At 37.1% G+C, this 25,854-nt stretch overlaps 1 protein-coding gene, 1 long non-coding RNA gene and 1 other non-coding gene across 3 annotated transcripts; 2 read left to right on the top strand and 1 right to left on the bottom strand.

The window, feature by feature from the left end:
- Positions 1 to 12,632: 12,632 nt before the first annotated feature.
- On the bottom strand, positions 12,633 to 18,233 carry LOC128016840 (uncharacterized). The gene is made up of 6 exons (XR_008184292.1): positions 18,054 to 18,233; positions 17,763 to 17,951; positions 16,801 to 17,481; positions 15,627 to 15,740; positions 13,321 to 13,372; positions 12,633 to 13,206 (listed from the first exon to the last, which is right to left on the bottom strand). It is a non-coding gene; the product is annotated as an uncharacterized LOC128016840 (long non-coding RNA).
- Positions 18,234 to 20,787: 2,554 nt separating this feature from the next.
- LOC128016838 (nuclear envelope phosphatase-regulatory subunit 1) lies at positions 20,788 to 23,446 on the top strand. The gene is made up of 6 exons (XM_052601669.1): positions 20,788 to 20,921; positions 21,931 to 22,002; positions 22,207 to 22,280; positions 22,378 to 22,487; positions 22,588 to 22,642; positions 22,756 to 23,446. The coding sequence occupies exons 1-6, from the start codon at positions 20,897 to 20,899 to the stop codon at positions 22,795 to 22,797; spliced, it is 378 nt and encodes a 125-aa protein (XP_052457629.1). The 5' UTR covers positions 20,788 to 20,896; the 3' UTR covers positions 22,798 to 23,446.
- A 2,248-nt stretch (positions 23,447 to 25,694) lies between these two features.
- On the top strand, positions 25,695 to 25,768 carry trnat-agu (transfer RNA threonine (anticodon AGU)). Its single transcript has one exon. It is a non-coding gene; the product is annotated as a tRNA-Thr (tRNA).
- Positions 25,769 to 25,854: the final 86 nt, after the last annotated feature.

Below are 25,854 nucleotides of genomic sequence, written 5' to 3'. Positions count from 1 at the left end.
ACTGCAACCTTCTCTTAAAGCACTCCAATCTTTTGTTGGCAATTCTATAGTTATCTGGGAGTTCTGGCTTGTCATGTCACCATGGCAGCTCAACCTTAAATCATCTGTCTTTGTATTGAGTTGGCTTTTCAAACTTGTGAAGAGCCTCCTCTTCCTCTGGATTGTCTGTCTGCTTCGTGGCGATTCCAAGAGACTATTTCCTAGAAGGTTTTCAGACGATCTGAAACCAGTGTGTCTTCAGTATCTTCTACAGCTACACTGGACATTCCATAACTTCTATTCATCACTGGTTCCTCTCTGTCAACTGCACTGGAAAGTACAGTCCAGATGTCATCTGAAATCATCTGTAGAAGAAAAGGGTAATTTTCACGTTAATAAGCAGGTCTTTTCTTCCAAACTGATTCTGCAGCATCGAAATTACTGTCTGTTCACATAATTCCCGCTATTGCCTTTGAAGCAGCACCAGTTAAATAATCTTTAAAGGGGGGGTGAAATGCTCGTTTTCACTCAATATCCTGCTAATCTTGAGTACCTATAGAGTAGTACTGCATCCTTCATAACTCCAAAAAGTCTATGGGCGGAGCTAAAGAATCACGAGCGCGAGTAAGCTTTTGCGTTGAGAGCGTTTGGAAGCTGTGACATTACCGTGAGCAGTGCTTTAAGTGGCCCAAAAGAGGTGCCGGTACTCTATTATAGCCTATTTTATTAACCGGTGGGGGGGGGGGGTGTCTGTGGTCTTGGGTGACGGGATGGGGGGCTTATGATATTAGACTTCGTAGCCTATAATAAAAGATAATGAATTTCAAACCTTAACAAAACACATTTTTATTCAAAGATCAACCGTCTGTCATTACTCTTTAGTCTGGAACAAGAAACAGCAACATTAAAATCGTGAACTCAAATGTCATTGTAAAAAAAAAAAACAAAAAAAACAATGACTGTTGTAACAGTGCGTAAATCAGACCTTTCTGTAACACTTAACGTTAATAAGCTTAAACGAAAATAACGAAATATTTGTGTAGCGGAGTATTTTTTGTACACAGTGCCGCGAACTGTCATTTACTCCTGTACGCGTGCATCACTGTCCTCCTCGCAGCTGCAGCAACTTGCGCTCTCTTCATCAAGCTTTAAAACAAAAAGGGGACAAAAATATCATATTGTCTTTGTGCATAGGCTATAGATTAATTAGATAAATTTATATCTAAATTTGTGCCTAGCCGCCTACGGTATTTTTTTAGAATTTAGAAAAAAGATGCTGCAGCCAATGAGCAGCCAGCGGGGGCTGCAGGACGACTCAACCTCCGCAGACAGTTTTTAATGTTTATCAGACAATAAATACTCAAGATTTTGCTTTAGTATAATTTTCGGGACAATTAGGTCCAGATTCGGGAGTTGGGACAACAGTTTAGATTTCGGGGCTGTCCCGAATTTTTCGGGACATCTGGTCACCCTACCTGAAAGAGCTGCATTACTTCATTAGCTTGAGTCTGACCTGCAGTGATATCATTCAGACTTGGTGAGGTATCAGTCAGCGAGTTTCACCCACCTTCTCCGGCCACGTTGAGTTGTTGACACTTAACAGTGGGAAAAGCAACACATGCGCTATTTTCTTGTATAACTTGAGGGTGAATGGGTAATTTGGAAATGAACTTTCTGCTCTCGGTGGGATGAATTATGAAGTTTGCATTAGATCGGCAGTGCAGGTAAAAGATTAAATCCTTTATTAAAACAGATGTCCAAATGAGCGTACCGGTACGCTAAAAGCACATTCTGGGCGCACGGAGAGGTGGCGGTACGCTCAAGAGCTATATTTGGAAGTGGCGGTTATGAGTACCGGTGCGTACCGGCCCACTTAAAGCACTGACCGTGAGGAAAAAAACATCCAAAACAAACCATGGCTAACAGTCAGATTCAGCGTATATTTATGATCCAGAATCAGATCCCGAGGCTGAAATCGAACAAGAGCAGCGGCGGCAACAACGTCTCTATGTGGTATGTATTGAAACTGTATATATTTGCTTAGCGGTTTTGGAAAATGACTAAGTTCCACTTTATGTCGTCTTTTTTTTTTTTTTTTTTTTTTTTAAGGTGTACATGTGGAAAGTGCAATTTGATGACAACATTGCATGTTGTTTACTTGGTGTGCTTAAGCGCTGATAGCTAAGTTAACAACACAGAGATTTTTGAAGCAGTTTTACTCACCGCCTGCGGTTCCAACACACGATCGTGACCCTTTTTCGTTGGGACTGCATTATCGTTAAGAAATAAACGATATGCAAATCCGTCGTCAAACTGGGCCTTGTTTGTAAAACAAGCATCTTCGAAATGCAGGGCACAAACAAAAACACTTGCACAACTCCGTTGATGCTTTGTAAAAATAAACTCCATCTACTGGTCCCTTAATGCTGGTTTTTTTTGGTAATCTGTGCAGGGTTGTCTTGCCCTGGCAACCAAAAACACACTTCTTTTGTGACATTTCGCGATGCTCTCGCTCTGATCAGTGAATTGCTCTGCTCTACGGGTGCGCTCGCGCTCTTCCTGGAGAAGTGCCATTAGGACCCATATAAGGAAATTCCGGTCCATTTAACGTCACACAGACCCATACTCGAAAAAAAACTTTCCGAAACTTGTGACAAACCGTACAACTTAATTTTTGAAACTTTGTCCATGCTTAGCATGGGAATCCAACTCTTTAACAGTGTAAAAAAACTCAGTATGCATGAAATAGTATTTCACCCCCCCCTTTAAGTAATTCAACTTTTCTGTTTTATTAAGTGTTTTTGTGAATAGCAGTTTCAAAAGGCCCTTTCACATTGCACATTGGTCCCAGAAAATTGTCATGGGGTTGGGGACCTATTAACATTTCAGGGTTCAGTCCCAGAACAAGCTCTGGGTGAAAAAACCAGAACCAATGCCGTAAAGTTTGTTGTAATGATGACACACGTTATTGTGCGACTCTTTTAACAGTTGTTTTGAAAGCAGATCAACATTCGCGACCCAAAAAATAGGTGCAAACTGTAATGAAGCAGAAATCAGTTAGTTCCTCAGTTCCTCAAGTTGTGATTGTTCGCCATCTTAAGTGAAACAGAATGTGTCACATTACACATCAAATTAGCTGCGCTAATCACTCCGCCCAAGTAGCCACTCCGACTCCGCCCAAATATTGTTAGCTGTGCTCCTACGCCTAGTGAGAATATAGTTCCCAGTATTTATACGATTAAAAATGGTCTCTGTCTCATATAGCCTTGTTATTTGTACACGCTGTGACTATACAGATTACAACATGTAAATAGGAAAATGTTTGCATTATTTTGTCACTTATTGGGATTACTATGCTACCATTATGCATTTACATCCAGTCTTTGTGCTAAGCTAGGCAAGCGGTGGGTGCGTCAAATAACACTTACAAAACGCACAGAAATGAAAAAGGTATGTATGGACTTATCTAACTTATGATACTGTGAATAAGCTAAAGTCCCAAAAAGTCGGAGTGTTCCCTTGGTCAGTGACACAAATTAGCTTTTTGACAGTTTCAAAAAATTGTGTTTTATGTCAGAATTTTATAATTTTAATCCTGGTTTAACAATGTAAAATCCAGAAATTCTCTTTATATTTGGCTCTCTATATATACTTTAAAAAAAAAAAAAAACGATGCTCTTCCGGACAAAAATTTGGAATCAAGATTTTTTTTTAAGGTTTCTTTAAGGAGTCTATTATGCTTACCAATGCTGCACTCATTTGATCAAAAATAAAGTAAAATCAATAATATTGTGAAATATTATTACAGTTTTCTATTTGAATATATTTTAAAAAGTCATTTATTCCTACGTTTATTTATGGCACCGTTTCATGCTCATCCTCATGTCCTGTTATCACGCCCTGCACACCCACCGTCTTCTGACAGCTCATTCATCAGTTTTGAAACTTCTTTAGGGATTTGGGACACAGTCTAAAGGGAAAATGAATGCCAGAAATTAATAACTTACAGTGCTTTTTCTGAAAGAGCACATACAAGGAAAATAAACCATTTACATGTTCTGATGAATCCACAGAAGAGACAAGGGTCTTCGGAAACCTGTTGCAACAGTGAAAGGCTATCAACTATACCACTGCCTTGTTAAATAGAGGGGAATTTGTTAAATGTTTGTGTCTATTTGAAACTGGAGAGTTCCTTGTGATTCTTTAAAAGAAAAGGTCATGACATTTGTATTGGTACCCCATACTCAGAATTGGTGCTCTGCATTTAACCCCTCCCAGTGCACACACAGCAGTGAGAAGTGAACACACACCTGGAGCAGTGGGCAACTATAGATCCAGCACCCGGGGAGCAACTGGGGGTTCAGTGCCTTGCTCAAGGGCACTTCAGCCATGTGTATTGAGGGTGGAAGAGAGCACTGTTCGTTCACTCCCTCCACCTACAACTCCTGCCAGCACCGAGACTCAAACCTGTGACCTTTGGGTTACAAGTCCAACTCTCTAACCATTAGGCCACAGCTGCCACTAAAGATGTTACAGATACAGACGTTACAAACCTGAAACTGATCACAATGAGACCAACAGGACTGATCTATTAGTTCTCAGCATTACATTCAATTTTAAAAAGAACAGTTTCAAATTTACACATTTATAATGATTTGATGAAAGGGATTGGGCCTGACCGTTCTGTTTGACCTCTTGTTAACTTGAAAAATGGCATAAACTTTAAAGCAAACAATCAAAGATCAGACAGGCTAGCACCTGTGTCTGATATAACCAGACAGTCTACCTTCAGCCTTGTGTGTGACGTTACCATGAACACTCCTCACAAGTTTTCCATTGGTTTGTGTAAATGTGTGTCTGATTCTGAGTAAAGTCTGTATGCTGTCAGGAGAAGATAAACTCCAATGACCGCTTATTAAAGTAATTTGATAAGTTAAGAGGCTCGGTTCCATTCACACTTTATTTGTATTGCATTATCTAAATCATGGTGATTGACGACTTTATATGAGTCTTAATGGCTAATCTGCCATCTGATGTCACTGTTTCAAACTATATTGCTTTAAGGCCCACATCACAAGGTTTCTGAGTATCATTTCAGCTGGTCTAGAGAGCTTAGTGGCATTTACAGAAAATCACAGTAAAATAATACTGTAACTTATTCCTTTGATGACAAAGCTTAATTTTTAGGAAGCATAACTCTAGTCCTGTACTGTATGTACTGTATATATATGAAAAATGATTAAATATGTTTAAATATGCAATAATACATCTTTAAACTGTATTTTAATATTCCAGCTTTATTGCAATAATAATATGGCTCATTGATACAGATGTCTGATGGACTGGAAAAGCTTCAACAGAAGGTGCCCACACTGTACTTTCGCATGATAAAACATACAATAAACTATCATGAAGTGTTACATTTTTTTTATGGTAATGGTAATCTATGACATATTTCATCTATAATTTCCTTGCACTCCCACACCTGCACGAATGAGGTTATTAAAACGTCTACCATAATGATCTCTGGATAGTGTTGAGCATTTCAAGTTCCATGTGGAGCCTGTGTGACTCAAGCAGAGATCTTACTGTACCAAAGTGACAGTTTTATGGTGATTCAAACACACATGTACAACGCTCATACACTCATGGCTCCTTCATTCCTCTGCACAACACATTTATGTACCTCAAAGGATAAAAGAAACAGAGTGCTAATGTATTCTGTGAAGTATGCACTATAGGTTTAAGTACTAGCCAAACTTATCTTTCAATCATAATCCAAATTCAACATTAAGTATATTTGTTGTTATCCCAGTAGGTTTAATTTAATATATTTTAAAGCTAGCTCTACTGATAGACCTGCTGGACACACTGAATAACATCAACTCTTGCCCTACATAACTGTTAGCCATGTGTGATGGTCATTTCTTACACTGTTACAGAATTGACTATTACTCATCAGACCTTCATCTCTAATGGGATTCAGTTTGGCCATCATGCCAGCATTTCTTAGAAGCTTGTGCCACATCACCACCCCCTGGCCTATCTTGCCAAGCCCCACCCCTTTCCCTCAGAGACTCTTAGGGACAGACCTTAAGGTCTTACGTGCTCTGGCTCAAACTGCTGAACCATCATGCAAAAAAAACTTCAGTATTCGTGTTTGTGTACCCATTTTTTATGTGCTCCTATAACGCAATAGAACTGATGTTTCATAACATGCAAAAAGACCCTTGACAGTCATTATTCTAGACCGAACTCTCCTGATATGACAGTTTTTTAATATGATTTTTCGTTGGTAGTTTTTTGTGGCTGGGTGCTGTTATTGTGCAATGGCCCAGTCCCTTGATAGTGCTGATAGTGGGCTCAGGATACTGATATAGTGAGGCAGAGAGACAGAGGTGGGATCCAAAAATGAGGAATAAATTGTATATTGTGTCCAGGTGGAGCTCATACAGTTTTTTACAGTCAGGATTTTGAACTTGATCAAACAATGTGAATGAAGACCAAGGTCCACACCCATGGCTTGGTCAGCAAACAGCTTATCTAAACTGTAACTGGACTCAGGACATGTTAACTTTTTAGTTAAAAGCTTTTTATGCCCATACACTACGTGACCTTCAAAGCTGTCAGACTGCTGTTCTGGCTGTCTTCACATTTCACACTGCAGGACTTGGAGACAGGTCAAGATATTTAACCTAACCTGCATGCACTTCTCTCAGCACTGATTTGCCTTCGATTTTGGGCTTTTTTGACAATCTCCATTAACAAACTCCCCCAACCAAAAAAAAAGACAATATCTGAAAATATCTGCATATGTTTTGATTAAAGTTATTACTGAAATTAATTTTTTTTTTGTACGTTCCTCTTTGGTTTTATGTATTCTGATGGAATATATTCAGGCACTTGTTTTCAGGTTCAGTGACATTTGCCAACACCATATGCAGTAAATGGCGCATCATTTGGCTTGTACATCACATTTCCTTAATTTTTCATTTTATTTGGTTTATTAATCTTTCAAAAAATTTAACCATTTGGCTTTTGTTAAGTAAAATGCAGGTATAGTTCACCAGTAGGCTCTTCACCTAACAGACGAGCATACATCTGCATTCATTCATTCATTCAGTGATTTACACAGCTTATCTGGTCATATGAAGGGTTTCAGTAGGGAAAAGGTTATTTTATTTTAGTCAGTCACTTCACGCTGTTAATGGGGCCAACATGTCATCAAATGTTGCAATGTAAAAGCCTTGGGTAGGCGAAAGGGTCTCATCAGACCCCTGTGATTGCAAATGCTGTCCATGCTGCTTTGCTGCCTTTACAAGGTTTTTAGGTTGTTGTTTTTTTCATAGAAAGGCAGCTTGTAAGCTTGCTTCCAGAGTGACGTATATTAATGTCTAATGACCTAGAATAACTCTGAGTAAGCGTTAGACCATATATACTTCAATTCAAGTAATTATTTTGGTTGAGTCAAAGCTGAGAGAAATTAGGTTGAAAAAAATGATCATTTAAATAATAAATAAAAGTAAATTTCATTAAGTCAAGGTACGATTTGGATGTGCCTTGATGTGCCTCATCTCAGTAAGCTATTGTATTGATCACCTTAAAGTATCATAAAGACTTCATGATACTTTTATAGTGTATTGCATCCTGTTTGGAGCTAGAAAGCTTTAGTCCCATTGTAATTATGAAAAACAATTAGCAGTATGGTCTTCAGAATTTCTCCTTAGTGTTCTTGCATATGATGAGTTTGGATGATGTTTAAATAATCACAGGGTTTTCTCTTTTTTTTTTTTTTTTTGTGGTGAGCTAATCCATTAAGGAAACCTGGGACACATCTTGCAAACACGGGAACAGAAGGTGAGATGCTGTGCTGGATTTAGTGCAGCAGTGACTCCATTAACTTCAGGTGCTCGTCCTTCAAGTACTGCCAGCAGACCTGCGCTTTCAAATGGCATCGGTTTAAAAAAAGATCCAAAATATTGTTGTACCTTTGGCATTTAAATACTAAAAATCCAGCTAAATCCCGGAAGGCCAGTCTAGAAGAGTATCAGTTGATTAGCTTTATCAGACACATACTGGTGATATATTATCACAATCAAACTTTGAGTTTGAGATTCAGGAACAAACTGCAGGAGAAAAGAGAGATAAAGACGCAGGTAAAAGAATGTCCTTTGTGTTTAAAGTCCACAGAACAATCTCAGTCCCTGTTAGGTTCAGTGACCTAGTTTTACAGCTCACTGACTTCCATATCTTATCCAGAGAGAGCAAAAATGAGAGATATTCATGGAAACATCCATGAGGATTAACAGGTGTCGCTCGTGCAAAGCTGAATGTGGTGCCATGACCTCTTAATATGATTTCATTTGATCATGTTTATGAAACCTGTCAAACAAATGTCAAAAATGTGCATTTAAATCTGATATACGGTGTGAGATTTAGTAATGAGAAATGTTCCTGGTGTAGCAGGTATACAACCTGATTCAGCTGACTCAGATTGGGAATTCTTTTCTTGTAAAAGGGTGAGACAGGAAATGATGTTGTGTTACCGCAAGTACATTCTGCTGCTGCAGAGTCATGACACTGGATTTGATTTCACACTTTGAATCCAACCTCAATATATCCCACACATACCACACCCAGTATAGCTCTGTGCATGTTCAAGTGGCTGAAAGGTAATGTAAGCCAGGAATTGGGATTTATAAACATCTTCTGTAAATCACAATGTGGGACTTTTTTCCTGTGAAACCATGTGTCATCTTTACCACCACAACTAGTTGACAGAGATGTGATGGGCCTTTTAGAGACGGTTGTTGAGTGCATGTTAATGTGCATGCATGTGTGCGTGTGCGTGTGTGTGTGTGTGTGTGTGTGTGTGTGTGTGTGTGTGTGTGTGTGTGTGTGTGTGTGTGTGTGTGTGTGTGTGTGTGTGTGTGTGTGTGTGTGTGTGTGAGAGGGGGGGCGGGGGTAGAGGTAGTGTAAGAGCGACAGGGCTAATTATGAAAGGAGACAGTCTGAGGGTGTCTGTGTGCAGAGAAGGAAAAACATGTAGGACAAAAACAAATAGAAAGCTCAAACATACATACTGGCAAAATACAAGAACAAACAATACTAAACATAAGCTAAACTATGTCTTCTCCCATTTAAACAGTTTTTAAATGTTTGAAAATGATTGAGGAGTGCTATTTGTCAGTATTATCCTAATCTTTTGAAGAGTCTTGAACAAATAATCCTGGAATGTGGATGTCTGTGTTTCTGTGCATATGCTTCTGCATGTCTGTGATGGTACCATCTAACTTTAACATTTTATTCTTGGTTGTTAGAATCAATGCAATAACAGAAACACTTATTATCACTTAGTATCAAAATGCATAACATTACAATAAATGTGCACTTTTTTGGCCACCTTAAGTGATAGTATACATTCAAGGTCAGGTTTATCATTGCAATTGTATTGACATTTTATTATTATTTTTTAGAAACATTCTATAGAGACATAATGCACAGGTGAGTTTGGAGTTCTTGGATTAATTGCATGTCTTGTTTCCATTAGGAGATATTTTCCAGAGGTTTCTCTTATCATTGGGGTTTAGTGCTAGTGGTGGGGGGTGAAGACACGATGGGCTTAGTTCTTCGAAACCAATCATTTTCATTCTCAGATCCCAGTCAAGGCTGCCAATCTTCCCGGAAGGATACTCATGCTGTTTTTACTTTGCAAACAAAAAACAGCATAAATACGTAACTTGTATGAGGTGGATCATGATCTGGATCATGATTAATGGACGAACTTGGTTTGATTTGGTTTGATTACCGTTTCTTTGGAACGGTAACTCTACTCTAAAATAAATTCTCTTAAAGAGCTCAGACAAACATTCTGAAAGTTTTGTGTTTTGTTTTGTTCTCTCTCCACATTAATCACGCAAGGCTGACGTGCTGCGTCATGTACCGGAATGGCTTTCACGTACAACAGATACCAGAAGTGAGAGATTGTGGATACTTTTCTTAGAAAAAGATGTATTCGCTACAAGAGGCCTTTATTCATCCCCCGGATCCATGTGAGGCACGTTTTATTATGGATGTGTGCGCTTTATTTGATGACTTCAACTGCAACACCCACTGATTGCAATGTCAGTAATATAACAACTGGATTCATCTGAAAGAAGAAAGTCATGATGTACACCTAGGATGCCTCAAGGGTTAGCAAAACACAAGCTAATTTACATTTTTGGGTGCACTTACCCTTTAAGTTTCTTGATTAGGGCAAGAATTCAGGCATGAACATTTTCCTGCTATACTCACTCACAAAATAAAATAAATATCTGGACAGGAAATGTTGATTTCAGTTTAAACAATTTTATAAGTTTACCTTTATATTTGTTTAAAACATCCGCTGAGAAAAAAATAAATAATGCAATATGCAAAACAGTTGTCCTAGCAAAAACACGAACACTGCAGCAATATTACAGTATAGAGCAAATGTTCAACAGTAGGCAAACTAAACGAATCAGCTTGACTTAAATGACTGTCCTTTACAATCATCACTCTGTAGTCTCTGGTTTAAAATACACTTGATGCCAGAGTTCAGCAGAGCCCAAAACATTCCATTACATTTAGAACTAATGACTATGATTATGATAATGATGATATTACTGTTTTTTGCTAATATTATTGTATAAGCAGAAAAAAATATTTAAAGTTCCATCGTGCCAAAGCTGACAGATCACAGCAGGACTTCATAAACGGACTGAGAGGTGTAATGATTCTTCTTTTTTCTTGTTTTGAGGAACAGCTTCACTGCTGAGTGATTAAAGACTTCCTCTGCTAACATCGCTTTGCCAAATTCTCCAAAAGGGAAAACATGATTATATATTTAAAGCTTTGGGGAATATTATAGGCACATCTGGCCTCACTGAGCATGTCTGCGTACTGTCTTTATCATCTTCAATTAAGCCTTGGCCTGATCAAAGACCGCTTTCACTGATCAGAAACAATGCATTCAGCTTTGTCCAACAGTGTTAGGAAAGAACTAGTTATGGCCAACTGTAATACAAGGCTAAGAATAGAGTTCACATTTGTCAATGATTTATTGTACTTGCAAACAACCAACCAGATAGGAGCGAGAGAGAGAAAGAGGGAGGTCCTTGATAAAAACTAAATTAAATTTTAGTTCAACGAAGGTTTATAATAAAACTGCAGATCTTTACATCATTTGTTACCCTTGCCATTCAGGCTGGTGATCATATTCCCACTCTATTGGAATCTTAACATCAAATATCCACTTCTCTGATGCAGATGAAGGTTTACTTTTGTGAATCTCCCAGCATGTTTTTATGTACAGTATGTACAATGTACCTAAAAAGTGTTGGGACATCGAGTCACAGCATCTGCAAACTATTAACTACGGACATGTTGCAAGTGTGCGAACAAGGTGTCCAAATACATTTTATAAACAGTATAGCAATTATTTTTGCATATGAATTGTTAACAAACTTGTTTTAATGAAATGTTTTGCCTGAAAAGTATGCTATCTTTAAAAGAAATGCCACTTGGTTTGATTACCTTATCATTTAATCAATAAAACTGGTACATTTTTAAACGTGACTTAAGTATCCAAATACTTTTTTTTTGGCCACTGTGTGTGTTTCCCTGCCAAGATAATTGTGCTTTCTATTTCTGCTCTTAAGTTTTCCACTTGCTCAGACAACACTGCGCCCTAGTGGTTTCAAAACAACTTAAGAAGAAGTTCTGTACACCATTATACATTACCTTGAATTTTTATTCCATGAAGTTGTAATCAATCACTAAAGCAATTGAATGTTTAAAGGTTGAAGATTCAATATGTGGTTGGATTCTAGCTTAAAGCAAGTGGCTTCACACCAAGGGATATTTGATTAGATGACTCATATGATAATGGCAGTCAATGACACGTTGTGTTGGAGTGCATGCTCCTGTGTCCTTAGAGTACAGTTTGTTCATTGGTGAGTAAATCTCCGGCTAAAGTGTAAATCATGACTAATGCTGTAGTTAAACAGTGTGCAAATGACGGGAAAAGGCTTTGACAGGAAGTCAAGGGGGTTGGTTCATCATCTCACCTGATGACAGACTGACAGAACAGGATGACATTACAATCAAAAACAATAAGTGCCAATGGTTACTTGGTGTACTCAAACAAGACGTTGTGTGTGTGTGTTAAAGGTATTGACCTGAATAAGTGTTAAAGGTGCACAGCTTAAAATCGCTCAAAATACAAAAACAATATCACTTAAAATACAAAAATGTCTCTTAAAGAAAGTGTTTTAAGTGACGCATCATATGGACGCATGAGTGTCACTGCAGAAGTTGTGCTGAAGAATATTGCACACAAGCAATAAAGAGTCACTGATATCTGATTAATGTGTTTCACGCTGTCTCTACACTGAGTTAAAATAATTCCCTCAATCCCTCATCAGTCTGAGATGCACGCTGATGCTGAAATTTCAACACATTTCATCAGTTAGTGTCTCCACTGATGCAACCATGGCCCAATAAGCTCTGGTACTGGAGGAGGAGAGAGACACCCAGTGTCCAAGGTGAGAAAAACACACACTGACTCAACCAGAACTTTCTGCGAGCATACTTTAAATGTATATAGTCTTGTGCTGAAATAAAAGAAAAGCTTACAAGAGAGAAATAAGGCTTTATTTGTGCGTGTGTTGTCCTTTGATATAATATCCATTTCATACATACAAAAATCATAAATACTATAAATACATTTGATGAACCTATGAAAAATCAGTGAACATTTTGAGCATAGTCTGTAAGTGCTGCGGCTATAAGTAAAGAGCTTTGTAAATCCAGTCTCATTTATGGTATGATACAAAATATAAAGAACACAGTAGACATAAAAAGCACATGGCATAAATGTGCAGAGCCATCTGTAGTTGTACAAGGAAAATTACAATAGTAATGTTAAATTCAAATGAAGATGTGCAATGTGTATTTACTTTAAATGTTTGAAAGTTCTGTGCCCCCCTACTTACTGAGGTCCCCTTTAGAAAATCAAATGCCCCCCATTTTGTATGCTCTGGCACAGTCTCTGCTGTTTAATTGTGCAGCAGGGTGCAGGGCTACAGGAGTATGTAAATGTTTCTGAGTGCTTCATGAGTTCACTTGATTAGCTGCTGCTAGAAGTGATGCAAATAAAGAGTTCGGCCTCTGTACCAGGTCCTGTGGACGATCAAACTCAACCACCTGGAAGAAAACATGAAAGTAGTCTGATACTGAGTACTTCAAATATGCTATTATATATTTATTTCATATGTGTTGATTGCAATGTCAATTTTTATATTAGAAGCAGTGGATTACTTTGCCCTGGTCCATGACGAGTATGCGGTCACTCTCCAAAACCGTGTGGATTCTGTGGGCGAAAAATTAACAATGTGTTAATTTAATCTAGTTTATTCAACAAAAAAGTGTGTATTGTCAGCTTTACTTATAAACTATTTGTTCAGCCAACATAACATTGTTGCATAAAAGTAACAGATTAAAGAGCCAGTAAGATGAAAATTCTAAGCTTCCTATCACTGTTTATAAATCCTGTACAACAGGTTTAAATCCATCCAAGGTTAAAAAACATTGTCATTTTGTCAAAATATCATTTTAAAATTACCTCAATTCTCAGAGATCCCCAAACGGTTCACGCGAAGCTGTTCAAAAGATTCAGTTTCCTTAAACCCCACCTTTCGGTAGCATACTGTGTTCTGATTGGTCAACTAACATAGTCAGTTTTGATTGGTTGTTCCGCACACACCTACATGGTAAACTATGCGTTAGCATCTGTTTGGGGTGAATTATGTCTTATTCCTCTCATCGCGAAGCAAACAGTAAAATAAAAAAACTTGAACAGTCTCGCTGCTTTTTCTTCTGTGTGGGTGTATTCAAGCCGCGCGCTTCAGTTTGAATCTGAATAGCTCGTTCAGCGCGGGGCGTGGTCACATTAGATATAACGAAGGGAGACATGAAAAACAGACATCGCGTTGTTATCATATGGATTACTTTATCACAGTTGTTTAGTTTAAAAGTAGACATGTCAAGCTTTCTATAGATATCTCTCTCATGTCTCTTCGTTGAGTATTCAAGGAGTTACACTTCATTTTAATGACGTGTTTGTAAATGAAGATCAGCGCAGACAAAGGCTGCAGACAGCACACATGCAAAAGGGATTTGTTGTACTGCTCTGGTATTGTGGTAAAAATGAATTTTAGCCATTGGTTCTTCTGATTTTCATTCTTTGGTAGTGAAAATAAAACAAACTTGCCTTTACAATTAAAAACACACTGTCTCCTCGACATGATGCTCTCACACCAACCGGAGCGTCTGTGTGTGTGTGGGGGGGGTGGGGGGGGCAGGGCAGAGTTCCGTTTCTCCCAAGACGGTAGGCGGAGATTATTATTGCAAAGTGCTCCTAGTGACGTAGATGGGAAAAAGATTTGAAATCAATAACGACTTGTTTCAGCGATTCAGAGTCGACTCCTTACTTTAGAAGCCAATAACTTTATAAATCGTGTACTTTTTGGTTTAATTATTTGCACATTGTTTACACTGATGGACAGCTACATCATACACTGTAATACAGGTAATTTTTGATTTCCCATCTGTGTGGCTCTTTAATAAAACCAATACAGACTTGCATCTCATTGTTTGAGGATTTTGCAGTGTATTATGGGTAATTGTTGTTCTGACACCCTCTTGCAGAAGTGTAGCACCATTAGATAGGTACGTGAGCAATAAATAGCCAAGTTGGAGGCAATAAACTTGTTCTGATATATTGTACAGTAGAACAGAACAAAGCAAGCAAGTAAGCAAATGAATAAACAAACAGTTTGAAATCTAACATAGCATTTCAAATATTTGTCTTATATATTTGATAAATTGAAATTAAAAGAAGGTCTATATATATGTTGAGTTAAGTCGAGCAGCTGCACTCTGATTTATTGATTCAATGATATAGAATTATTAAATCATAATTAAAGGGAGTGGCATTTCTAAAATGGTATTATTTGTTTTTTGTCATCATTAATTAAATTTTCATGTACAATTAACTCAATTGTTGTTTGTGAACTCTACTAAGTTAAGTTTAAGTTTAAGTTAAGTTTACTTAAATTTCTTAAAAACATTGTCCAAAACATTTCAATTTAGTTGGGCTGACACTATTAAATTAAGCTGTGCCCAATCATAGTAAATAAGTTGAATCAACCTTAATAAATTAAATTGACCCAACGCAAGTACATTAAATTTGAATAACAGAACTGCATAATGCTGAAATAAAGCAACTTAAAGGGTTAGTTCACCCAAATATTAAAATTATGTCATTAATAACTCAAATGGACATGGACATTATACCGAACACACAGTTTCAATGGAGGGACTGAGAGCTCTCGGACTAAATCTAAAATATTTTAAACTGTGTCCCGAAGATGAACGAAGGTCTCACGGGTTTGGAACGACATGAAGGTTATTAATGACATCATTTTAATATTTGGGTGAACTAACCCTTTTATCATGTGGAAATTATTTCCATAATTTTTTTATGTTCATTCAAAGAGTTATTTTTTTTAGTGTAAGAGCTAGGAATATTTTCGAGGGTATTCTGTGTGTGTTTGTGTTCTTACTATTGAATTGCGAAGCAGTGCTCTGGCCATACACATGAGCTGCCGCTCTCCGACAGAGAAATACTCTCCATTCTCCACTACTGGAGAGTGCAACTTCTCCGGCAGCTTAGCAATCTGCAAGAAAGAGAAAGAGAAAGAAGGGTGTGGATGATTTAACACCTGAATGCCTGAGTGTGTCTTTTCTATTCTATGACTATTATATTCTGTTGCTGTTTCTCTATTCTTTTTTATGTTACCATGTGAAAGTGTGAAAGGCACTGAGAGGAATTTAAGCAGATGTTACGTCTATGTTTCATCACTATAGTGCAGCTCACACTAACATGCCCACTCTTATATTGTGACTTTCCTTTGCTCTCTCAATAAATTATATCCTCACATAAAAAGCTAGATTAACTTGATGATGTTTGAGCTACCCTTAAAAGAAACTATGATTGTTGAAATCACAATGAAATCATTTCTGGTCACCAGAAAAGCAGACTTTATTATAATGAGTGAGTGGAGTAGAAGTGCCAATTGATCAAATGGTATTGATGTAATGTATTGATCATCAAGTTTGAAACTTCTGAAGCTTATAGCTACTGTATAAGGAGTGAGCATCCAAGCTGTTTTCTACTGTGTAAAACATGTATTGCTTGTAGGTCTTTTCTAAAGCCAGCCAGAGCTCCTCATCTTTGTAGCTGTTAAAGGGCTCCAGATTATACAGTACCTTTATGAAGTAACCACACAAACAAACACATTAGTCTCCGTGAAATTTGGATCAATAATTCTTATTTTTTATGGAATGATGCAGTGTTTATTAAAATTATTCATCTGTGCAATTCATTACTTTTTTTAAAACCATTAAATTAAAATTTGTAGCTTGAAAAGATATACCAGTATATAGGTTTTTTTTTTTTTTTTTTTTTTCTCATTCAGCTAGTTGCCCAGGCTACATTTCTCATTTCCATTCAAATAACTACAATTAAACTGAAATAAACAAATTATATAGACATACTTTTAAAAACCTAGACATTTAAATTGAAAAACTAAAAACAATTTCAACAGTTTGATAAAAACATTAGTACACTCTAAAAGATTAAAAAGCTATCACTGAGGTGGTACCCTTCCAAAAGGTACAACTTTGTAACATATTTGTTATTTTGAAAGGGTACTGCCCCATTGACAGCTTTTGTACCTTTTTTTCTGAGAGTAACACTGCTCTTCTCTGATGAGGTGTATACTGGAGCGAGGGCTGGGCAAAAAAGTTGTCCAATATCCAGATAAGTTTCAATCGCTCTCGTCCAGCAACCATGTCACTCACATGAAAAGGTCAGAGAAATTAGCAAACAACAACAATCCAAATAAATTCCAGATGGACAAAATCAAGCGCTATCTTTTTTTCATCTGAGAAGCCATTTTACTTTGATATACCTCAGTCACAATTTCTGGTTCATGCCAACTATAGTGACTATTTCTATATTGACCACAAAATTGACAAGATTACAATATACAAAAATTGTTAGAAAATTTTAGATTAAGGTTGTAATTGTAAAGATAATTGCTAATTTACTTTTCATAACTGCAACTTTTTGTAATTGCAAATTAATAAGCTCACAATGGCTGTTGCCCGTTTCAGTTTCAAGTCATTTTCAGAAAAAAACACAATTCATTGAGGTGATGCACTGGTGAAATAAGTACCTATTGTGAATAAAATTGAAAGTCGAGAGGTCACCTGACAGTGCTGATGAAGAGTACAGGATCCTGTGGTATGACAGAGAGTTGGCTGCGAAGATCTCTCAACCCCAGTTTGCAGATGTCCACATCACCTCGGCCGGCTCGGCCAAACGGAGCAATGCCACACCCAGAGAGGACTTCCCTGAATCAGAAAGAGAGGGTCAACGAATGAAATCAAGAGGAACAAATCTGGCAGAACATCCTCGTTCTTAAGACAAATGCCTTTACTGATATGCTCAAGCTGCTTTTTGCATCTTATGAAGGTAACAACATGTGCATATTTAAGTACATATCACAACTTTCCATTTCTGAATTTAATTCAGTATACACTATGTCAGTATTAACTTATGACAATAAGAAAATTAATCTTAAAATGAAAACATAAATTAAGCTTTGAATAAAACATAATATCCTCTCTCTCACCAGAGCCAGTGGGTCCCACAATGCGACCTTTTCCCCTGGCTTAATGTTTATGTGGAGATTATTGAGGTCTATGGGCGTGTTGTCCCTGTATCGTATACTGTAGTTTTTAAAGGTAATGGCGCCCTCCTGTGGCCAGCCGGTGGTAATATGCGCGCCCTTGACACTTCGTGGACCCTCTGATACACAACTCTACAGCACACAAGCAAGCAGTGGTAACAAATCAAAACTATATTCTAAACTAAATATAAACTCATGATACACTTAAATAAACTTAATGTTTATGTCTCTTACCCTAATATACTCAAGCAGTCTCTCAACACTGGTAGACTTTGACTCCACCTCTCACCACAAACTAAAGGATCCCAGTCAACTCAATGACAAAAATAAATTGTGCTCAAACATCCACTTAAATTTGAAATCATAAAGACTTTCATTTGTTTAGACTACTGTTTTGGTTTAGCTGTGAGAGTTACCTGTATTGTGTAAGATATGGTCCAACAGCACTGGGTCTTTTTAGTGTCTCTCTCTGCAGGTTACATCATTACACCAGTAGATGGCAACAAACAGCTGTCTTTGGGTCATTGAAAAAAAAAAAACACTAAATCGGTTTTGGCTTTATTTGGAAGCAGAAACAGGCAAGTCGCAATTTCAGTTTCATTATTAACTAATTGTTCGTTGGCAAAATCAAACTGATAATCATGTTGTTGGTCTAAATTTTAACTCTCATACTTGCCTGATATTGCTAAGGTATGCTGAATAATTACTGAGTCATTCTGGGATATGATTCATGAGGGTTAATGATGTTTCATATACATTTTGGCAAGTACCACAACATGTTTCCCGGTGCTGTATGTCTTTCTAAAATATTTTCCAATTTAAATTATTATCTTAAACGTATAGTTCACCCAAAAATGAAAATTCTGTCATTAATTACTCACCATCATGTCATTCAAAACCCATAAGACATTTGATCTTATAAAGTTGTTATTTTTGTTTTCTTTGCACACAAAAAGTGTTCTTTTAGCTTCATAACTTTACAGTTCAACCACGGTCACATGGGCTATTTTAATGATGTCCTTACTACTTTCTGGGCCTTGAACACGTTGCGTTGCTGTTTATGCAGGCTCAGAAAGCTCTTGGATTTCATCAAAAATTTCTTAATTTGAGTTCTGAAGATGAACGAAGGTCTTATGGGTTTGGAACGACATGAGAGTGAGTAATTATTGACCTTTAATAGATTTTCATAGATCCAAATCTATTGATTGTATAATTTTACTGTTCAATGTACTGCTTTCTTTTGTCATAGGCATGGATGGTGCTGAGTCCCTGTATGGTAGAGGTGATGAGAGAGATCCAGGGAGAACTTCTCTTCTTCTGACAAATGCTCCTTTGGAAAACACTAGGTCAAAGAGAAAACCAACATGGTTTGTACATTCCATGGCATTAAAACCTGTTCAGTGGATCTGTGTTTGTAGCGTCTGTATTCTACTCCTGGATAAAAAAAAAAAACACATCTTATGATTTTAAGGTGTAATGTTTATCCCTCACTATAGGATTGTAGCAAAGATGACCGTGAGAACTGCCACAGCGATCAGGAGGTATGGGAACACTACGCAGATTGTGAGAATGGTGAAAGTGACGATCAGACAGAACTTCAAAAAGTTCTCCATGTTGAACGGCAAAACTGCATCAACCTCATCTTGGTCTTTACTGAAGCAGTTCACCAGGCGACCAGCTGGAGTTGTGTCAAAGAAACTCATTGGGCTGCCAAGGATCTGACGAAAAGTACAGTCAAATGGTATCAAAATGCTGCAGTTCTCATTTTACTGAACAAATAGTATCACAATGCTTGCATTCATTTACTTGATCACTCACATTATAAAAATTAGTTCCTTTCCCATGAGGATGGGTTAGATCAACCAATAATAATATATTATTAATATATAAAAATAATAAGTGTAATCTAAATTAAAATAAAAAAATATATATATTGTTTTTGTAGGAAACCTTCTTGAATCATAAACTGAATCATGGTTAATTAATCTACTATATCACTGTAAATCTACCATAATATATCATCTAAAAATTCGAAAACAAGCAGCTTTTTCAGTCATAATTACAGCAGAAATAGTGGAAATCTCTTATAGCTTATATTAGGGGGCGGGGGTTAATCTGCAAATAATATGTCTTGCCCGTTTGAACATGGTATCATGCACTTTGGAAGAAACACGCAATGTGACTTTAGTGAAAGTGTAGCCCTTGGCAATACTCAGCAATATCATAGCAACAATAATAATGCCATAAATCATTTGGTAGAATGGCAGGTCTGGATTCTCCGAGATATTACCGCAGCTTGATGAATTTGTATTGTTCTACAAAAACAGAGAGAGAAAACAGTATGATTTGATATTAAGACTGTAGGGTCATGCTGAGTCACATGAATATGTGTGTATATGTTTGTACGTATTTACCCCTGATCCCTGCTCTAACCAGTAATCAGCCACCAACTGCTGAAAGCAGTCGATCCCACCAGAAGAGTGAGAAGAAGAACAAATAACAGCAGTATATGTCCTAGAGATATACAGACAGAGAGAAAGGCATAATTGTGAAACAGTGTTGATAACGTAATGTAATAAACAAAGAGACAGAGGTTAGAAAGAAGAAAAAATTATATATAGATATAGATAGACATAACAGTGCGGTACAAACAATAAAAATAGAAAAAATGTCCCTACTTGAAATTTTAAGTTCAGTTGCATTACATTTTAATTACAATCAAATATGTCATTTAAATTCCTTTTTTTTTTAAGATCATGGAATGTAAATGTCACTGTAATAAGAAATGTAAACAAGTAAACATGTCTTGACAGCTTTGGAATTTGTTTCAATCTGATTACTGAATATACTTAGCAGAAAGAATAGTAAACCGCAAAACAACAAAGCATCTAACAGATAAAAATCTAAACTCTAAATAAACAGACAAACAGCTAAACTAATAAATTTCTTTAAGATGACGCACTCCTCTGTAGGAGCCAATGAGAAGAGAGCTTCCGCGATTGGCTGCTGCACGCTGACGGCAGTCGCGTCTGTTTGCAGGCCTGAGCTGAGCGACTACAGCACTTGGGGGAAGAGCAATGAATTCATTAGAACAAGCCGAAGGTATTTTTTCTTTTTTTCTCAATAGATCGATTATCAGTTTAGTGTATTCATCTCCAAGTTTCATATTCAAATATTAGCGGAGCATCCATGTGTTTGTTATGGCAAGTTAGAGAGTGTTGACACTGGGTTGCTAGCATCTAAGCTAATATTTGGGAGCCTTCAGCTGTTAAAAGGGTTGTTTATTTGGCTAACATGCACTGCAGCAACAACATGAACGTAAGTATGTGAAACGAAATCTCGAAAGACAATATATATTGATGTATCAACAAGTAGTGCAGCTCTTATGTCACTGTAAACCCCGGCTTTTGGCTTTTAAACATCGTGTTGGCCAATCATAATGCCATCATATCTGACACTGACATATAATAAGTTACATGTAAAATAAAAAGTGTACATTTTCCATAAAATATAAAAGCCATAAAGTTGCATGTGCATTGATATGCCTGGTACAGCTAATATTTCTCACTCAAATGTAACTGAGCCTGAAATCAGTGTATTTATCCCATCTATGTTTTTAGCTTTTCTTCAATACGCATTTTTCACATAAATATAGCAATCAAAGTGTCTTAAAGGGGTAATTGACCACTGACAATTTTGTATTTTAATAAATCTTGGCTGTCTATAGAGTAGAAGGTCGAAATGTCTTTGAAAGAGGTGTTACATGACTAAAGATAACGGAGAAAGGGGATTGTGGCATTCTCTTTTGTTAGAAATGTAGGAAAACCCAGAATACAAAATTACAGAAGTACGATCTGTAGTTTTAATAAAAGCCCTGCAGCTGTCAGAGAATCACTTTAGCTGCTAAATAAACTGGGAGATCTGGGTACAGGTCAAATGGAAAAAAAAATACACATTGTTCATTTATATGTACTACCAACATTGAAGTGATACAAATCTGTCTATCAACATGTCCTTTAAGTGGTTTCTGAATTCTTTGTAAATTAAAACTGTAAAAATGTATTTCTGACTGTCAGTCCTGTGCTGATATAGTTGTGTTGTTCCTCCTCAGACCTGAAGGCTTTTGAGAGGAGACTGACCGAGTATGTGTCTTGTTTGCAGCCGGCTACAGGTCGTTGGCGCAGTAAGTCAGTCCAGCTTGTCTGCTCTAAACTTCATTAGATCTGTTTCAAGCAGTTTAAAACCTGGACTATGTATCTGGTCTGAGCTAAGATCTGTACCTGATTTCCAAGTGTCCATAACATATTAATCAACAAGCACTGAAATCAATTATATTGTGCCTTACATTGCCTCATTTTAATTCATGACCTCTGTCTTCTTTTTGCAGTGATTCTGATCGTGGTGTCTGTGTGCACAGCCACAGGAGCTTGGAACTGGCTGATCGATCCAGACACTCAGAAAGTATGTGAAATGAAGCGGTGTCAGATTAGTGTCAAATGTCGCCTTCTGCTTATTTGCCCTTACAGTTGTTTGTCTGTCGTGTCTTCTCTTTCCACAGGTTTCTTTCTTCTCATCTTTATGGAATCATCCATTTTTCACTATCAGCTGTGTGACTCTGATTGGCCTTTTCTTTGCTGGAATACACAAACGAGTTGTTGCACCATCTATGTATCCTTCTTAATAGAGGAAATGTGTACTGTCTGCCAATCTGTTGACTATAAACAATTACAAAACTGTGACTCCCAAATCTCTCCTTAACCACTAGCAGTATTGCAGCACGCTGCCGGACAGTGCTAGCAGAATATAACATGTCCTGTGATGATGTGAGTACTTGTGTCCTCTGGATTGCACATTGTGATTTTCAGTTTCACTGCTTTAAGTATCCAAAGTAACCTTTCTTGTGCAAACATTTGTATTTTTTCCTCTCACATACTAGACGGGGAAACTTATCCTGAAACCACGGCCTCATATCCAATAGCACTTTGAAGAGACAGAAGTGGATAGTATTTCATATCAACATATTAATCATCAATATTGCAGATGACACATGGCCTCAATGCCAGGAGTTTGTCCAAAGTGTGCAAGGGTTGACCTCCCAAATAGGACTCTGACTTCCCTCTGAAATTTATGAAGAAGCAATGGAAGCTCAAAAGGAAATTACCTTTTTGAAGAAAAACATTGTTTCTGCTATTTTTAGATAACATCCTTATATTTGTGTTGGAAATTTTGAGTTTTATTGATTGTGGATTTTGATATCCTCATTTGTAAAGCTGTTTTCCTATTTTAGATGCATACGGTGTATGTATTTTTAAGTAAATTGCTGAACACATAATAAATATCAAAGTGTAGATACGTGTTAACCTTAAGCTGATTTCTACACATCTAAGCAATATTTGTGAGATGTTTATGCCTATGACATGATGCAATGCTTTTTGTTGTTTTTAAAAGTACTTTTATGCAACCAAAGGTGGCACTAGTTGTTTAACATAAAAGGGAAACAGGCAAATGCATCTTAAATGAGTGTCACGGTTGGCTGAGATTTTATTTACTTTCACTCCAGAGTCAAAGTCTACAAGAAAATCTTTAAATGAGCTGTGTTGGCAATAATAAAAGTAGTTTTTTTTTTATATGCTGTTTGTTGCCATTTATTATTATTAATCTGAAAAATCAGTCAACTTGTCAGCCAATGTGTCTAATTATCAAATAGCCCAAAGTTATTTTTCCAGGTAATGCATGCAACAATAAAATGAATGTAAATGACACTGGATTAAATACAGTACATAAATGCACATTTGCATAAATGTGAATGTATTATGGCAAAGTTACCCTGCAAATGTGCCACAGAAGTCTTTTTTACACACTGTTTAATGCTGCTCAAAGGTGGTATAAATGCATTTACACAGAAATTGCAATTGCACACTTTGGTACGTTAAGGTGGTTAAGGTTGGTCTGAGCAGGCATAACTTTGTCTGGCTTTTATGCAGCATTTGAGCAGGCACAGAGCAGACCTATTTCGGTTGAATATTTTGGTGTATATGTTTGAATATATCTGGTGATACATATTTTAAAATGTTCAGAAAAATCAACATTTAATGCACATATTGCTGTTACAAAAATAAGTAATTAAAAAAGAAGTTTTACAGAATTTTTTTTTTTCCAGGCAGGATAGTAATATGTTAATGCATATTTTAATAAACCGCAATTTCACGCCTTGAGTCAAATGTCTTTATTTATTTACAATATCAGTCAAACTATCACTCCAAATGCTCTTACTATCGCCTTATTATGCATTGTTCGTCTCAGTGTTTTGATCAGAGAGAACCGATCGGATCAATTCGGTTTGAGTCCTGAAACAATCGTTCAAACCCGTGAACCGGCTCAATTAATTCATAAATCAGAGCAAGTCCTATGCAGAAACAACTAGAGCACTAAATGCTCTGTCCTCCTCCCATAGTGCTCCTGCTAAATCACAAGGCCTGGATGAAGAGGATTTGGCCCCAGACAGTCACTGTAACCACTGCAGTCACCATCCTGCTCAATGCATCACAGGCACACTGTGTGAACGCCTGTTTAAGTAATAATAATAACTTGCATTGGAGTAAATAAATGTCTAAAGCATGAACGTCACTAGAGATCCTAAAATGAATGATTTCAGCTAAGTCACACAAGACACAGCTTTTTTACTATCCAATACTTTTGATTTTGAATATACAGGTGCAGTAATATTAAAGTTACTGTTTTTCATCCAGGACTTTTCACCAGCCTGTCTTTTATATTAACATGAAGTTTTACATTGTGTGTCTCTGTCTCAGGCTTTATCCCATCTGCATGCTCACCACAGCTGAAGAAACAAAACAAGAAAGAGAAACACAAAGCCAAGAAACACAAAAAAAGTGAAAAAGGTGGTGTTCTTTTGGAGTAGATTAACACAGTCTGAGCGCCAGACGTCTTTGCAAAACTAGAAATTACATTTCATTCAACTTTCCTTCTTTTTTTCAGAAGAAAAAGAACAAAAAACATGAGCATAAGGCGAAAAGAAGAAGATAGTTGAGGAGTCTAATAGCAGCTCGCGACACTGACTCCAGCAGTGAAGATGAAAATAGAGTGTTGTCTACTAGTGAACTGCTCCAGAGGTTAGAGCTCATATGTTAATCATATAGCATTTTATAATGCATCTTGTAAATGGTCAGGTTATCTTGGTATACATCTATTATTTCTCTCTTTCTCTGGCTTGGGTAAGAAAAAAAAAAAAAAAGTCGCAAGAGATAGAACATATCTGAAGAACTAAGAGTGACTTTGTCTTACAAAAAGTTACAGATGAATACTAATTTTGTGTGTGTGTGTGTGTGTGTGAGAGAGAGAGGGGGGGGAGTGAGAGATATGAGAGAGAGAGAGAGAGACAGAGAGAGAGAGAGTGTGTGCGTGTGTGTGTGTGTGTGTGTGTGTGTGTGTGTGTGTGTGTGTGTGTGTGTGTGTGTGTGTGTGTGTGTGTGTGAAAGAGAGAGAGAGAGAAAGAGTGTGCCTGAGAGCATGCACATGTGTGTTGGTGTATTTATTTTGGAGTACCTGGCAAATGTGTTATGAATGTAGATTTTTTTAGATATAATAAAAAAGTGACAATGATGGGTCAGACACAGACCGGTCAGATCTTGTGTCTAAGAGGGATGTAGTTGACCAAAAAAAATCTATTTTCATTTAATCACCATCATATTTGTACAGTGTTCTCTCTGAGCAACCATCTACACCAAATCGCAGCGCTCGTTTTAGTGTTCAGAAATGTTAATTTAATAAGCAAATATAAACTTTTCTTATTACGCAACTATACTGTGCTCTGAGTGAAGTATATATACGTCAACTAACGACCAATCACACGGCGGCGCCGTGGCTTAGTTGGTTAAAGCGCCTGTCTAGTAAACAGGAGATCCTGGGTTCGAATCCCAGCGGTGCCTTTTGCACCATGAAGACACAACCATACTATTAGGTACGTAAAACTAAACGAAATAACAACATATGAATTAAAACATTGGATATAAAA

The sequence above is a fragment of the Carassius gibelio genome, chromosome A7 (assembly GCF_023724105.1).
Source record: "Carassius gibelio isolate Cgi1373 ecotype wild population from Czech Republic chromosome A7, carGib1.2-hapl.c, whole genome shotgun sequence".
Lineage (NCBI taxonomy): Eukaryota > Metazoa > Chordata > Actinopteri > Cypriniformes > Cyprinidae > Carassius > Carassius gibelio.
Note: the sequence above shows the minus strand (reverse complement) of the source record. Positions and strands in the feature narration are given on the sequence as shown.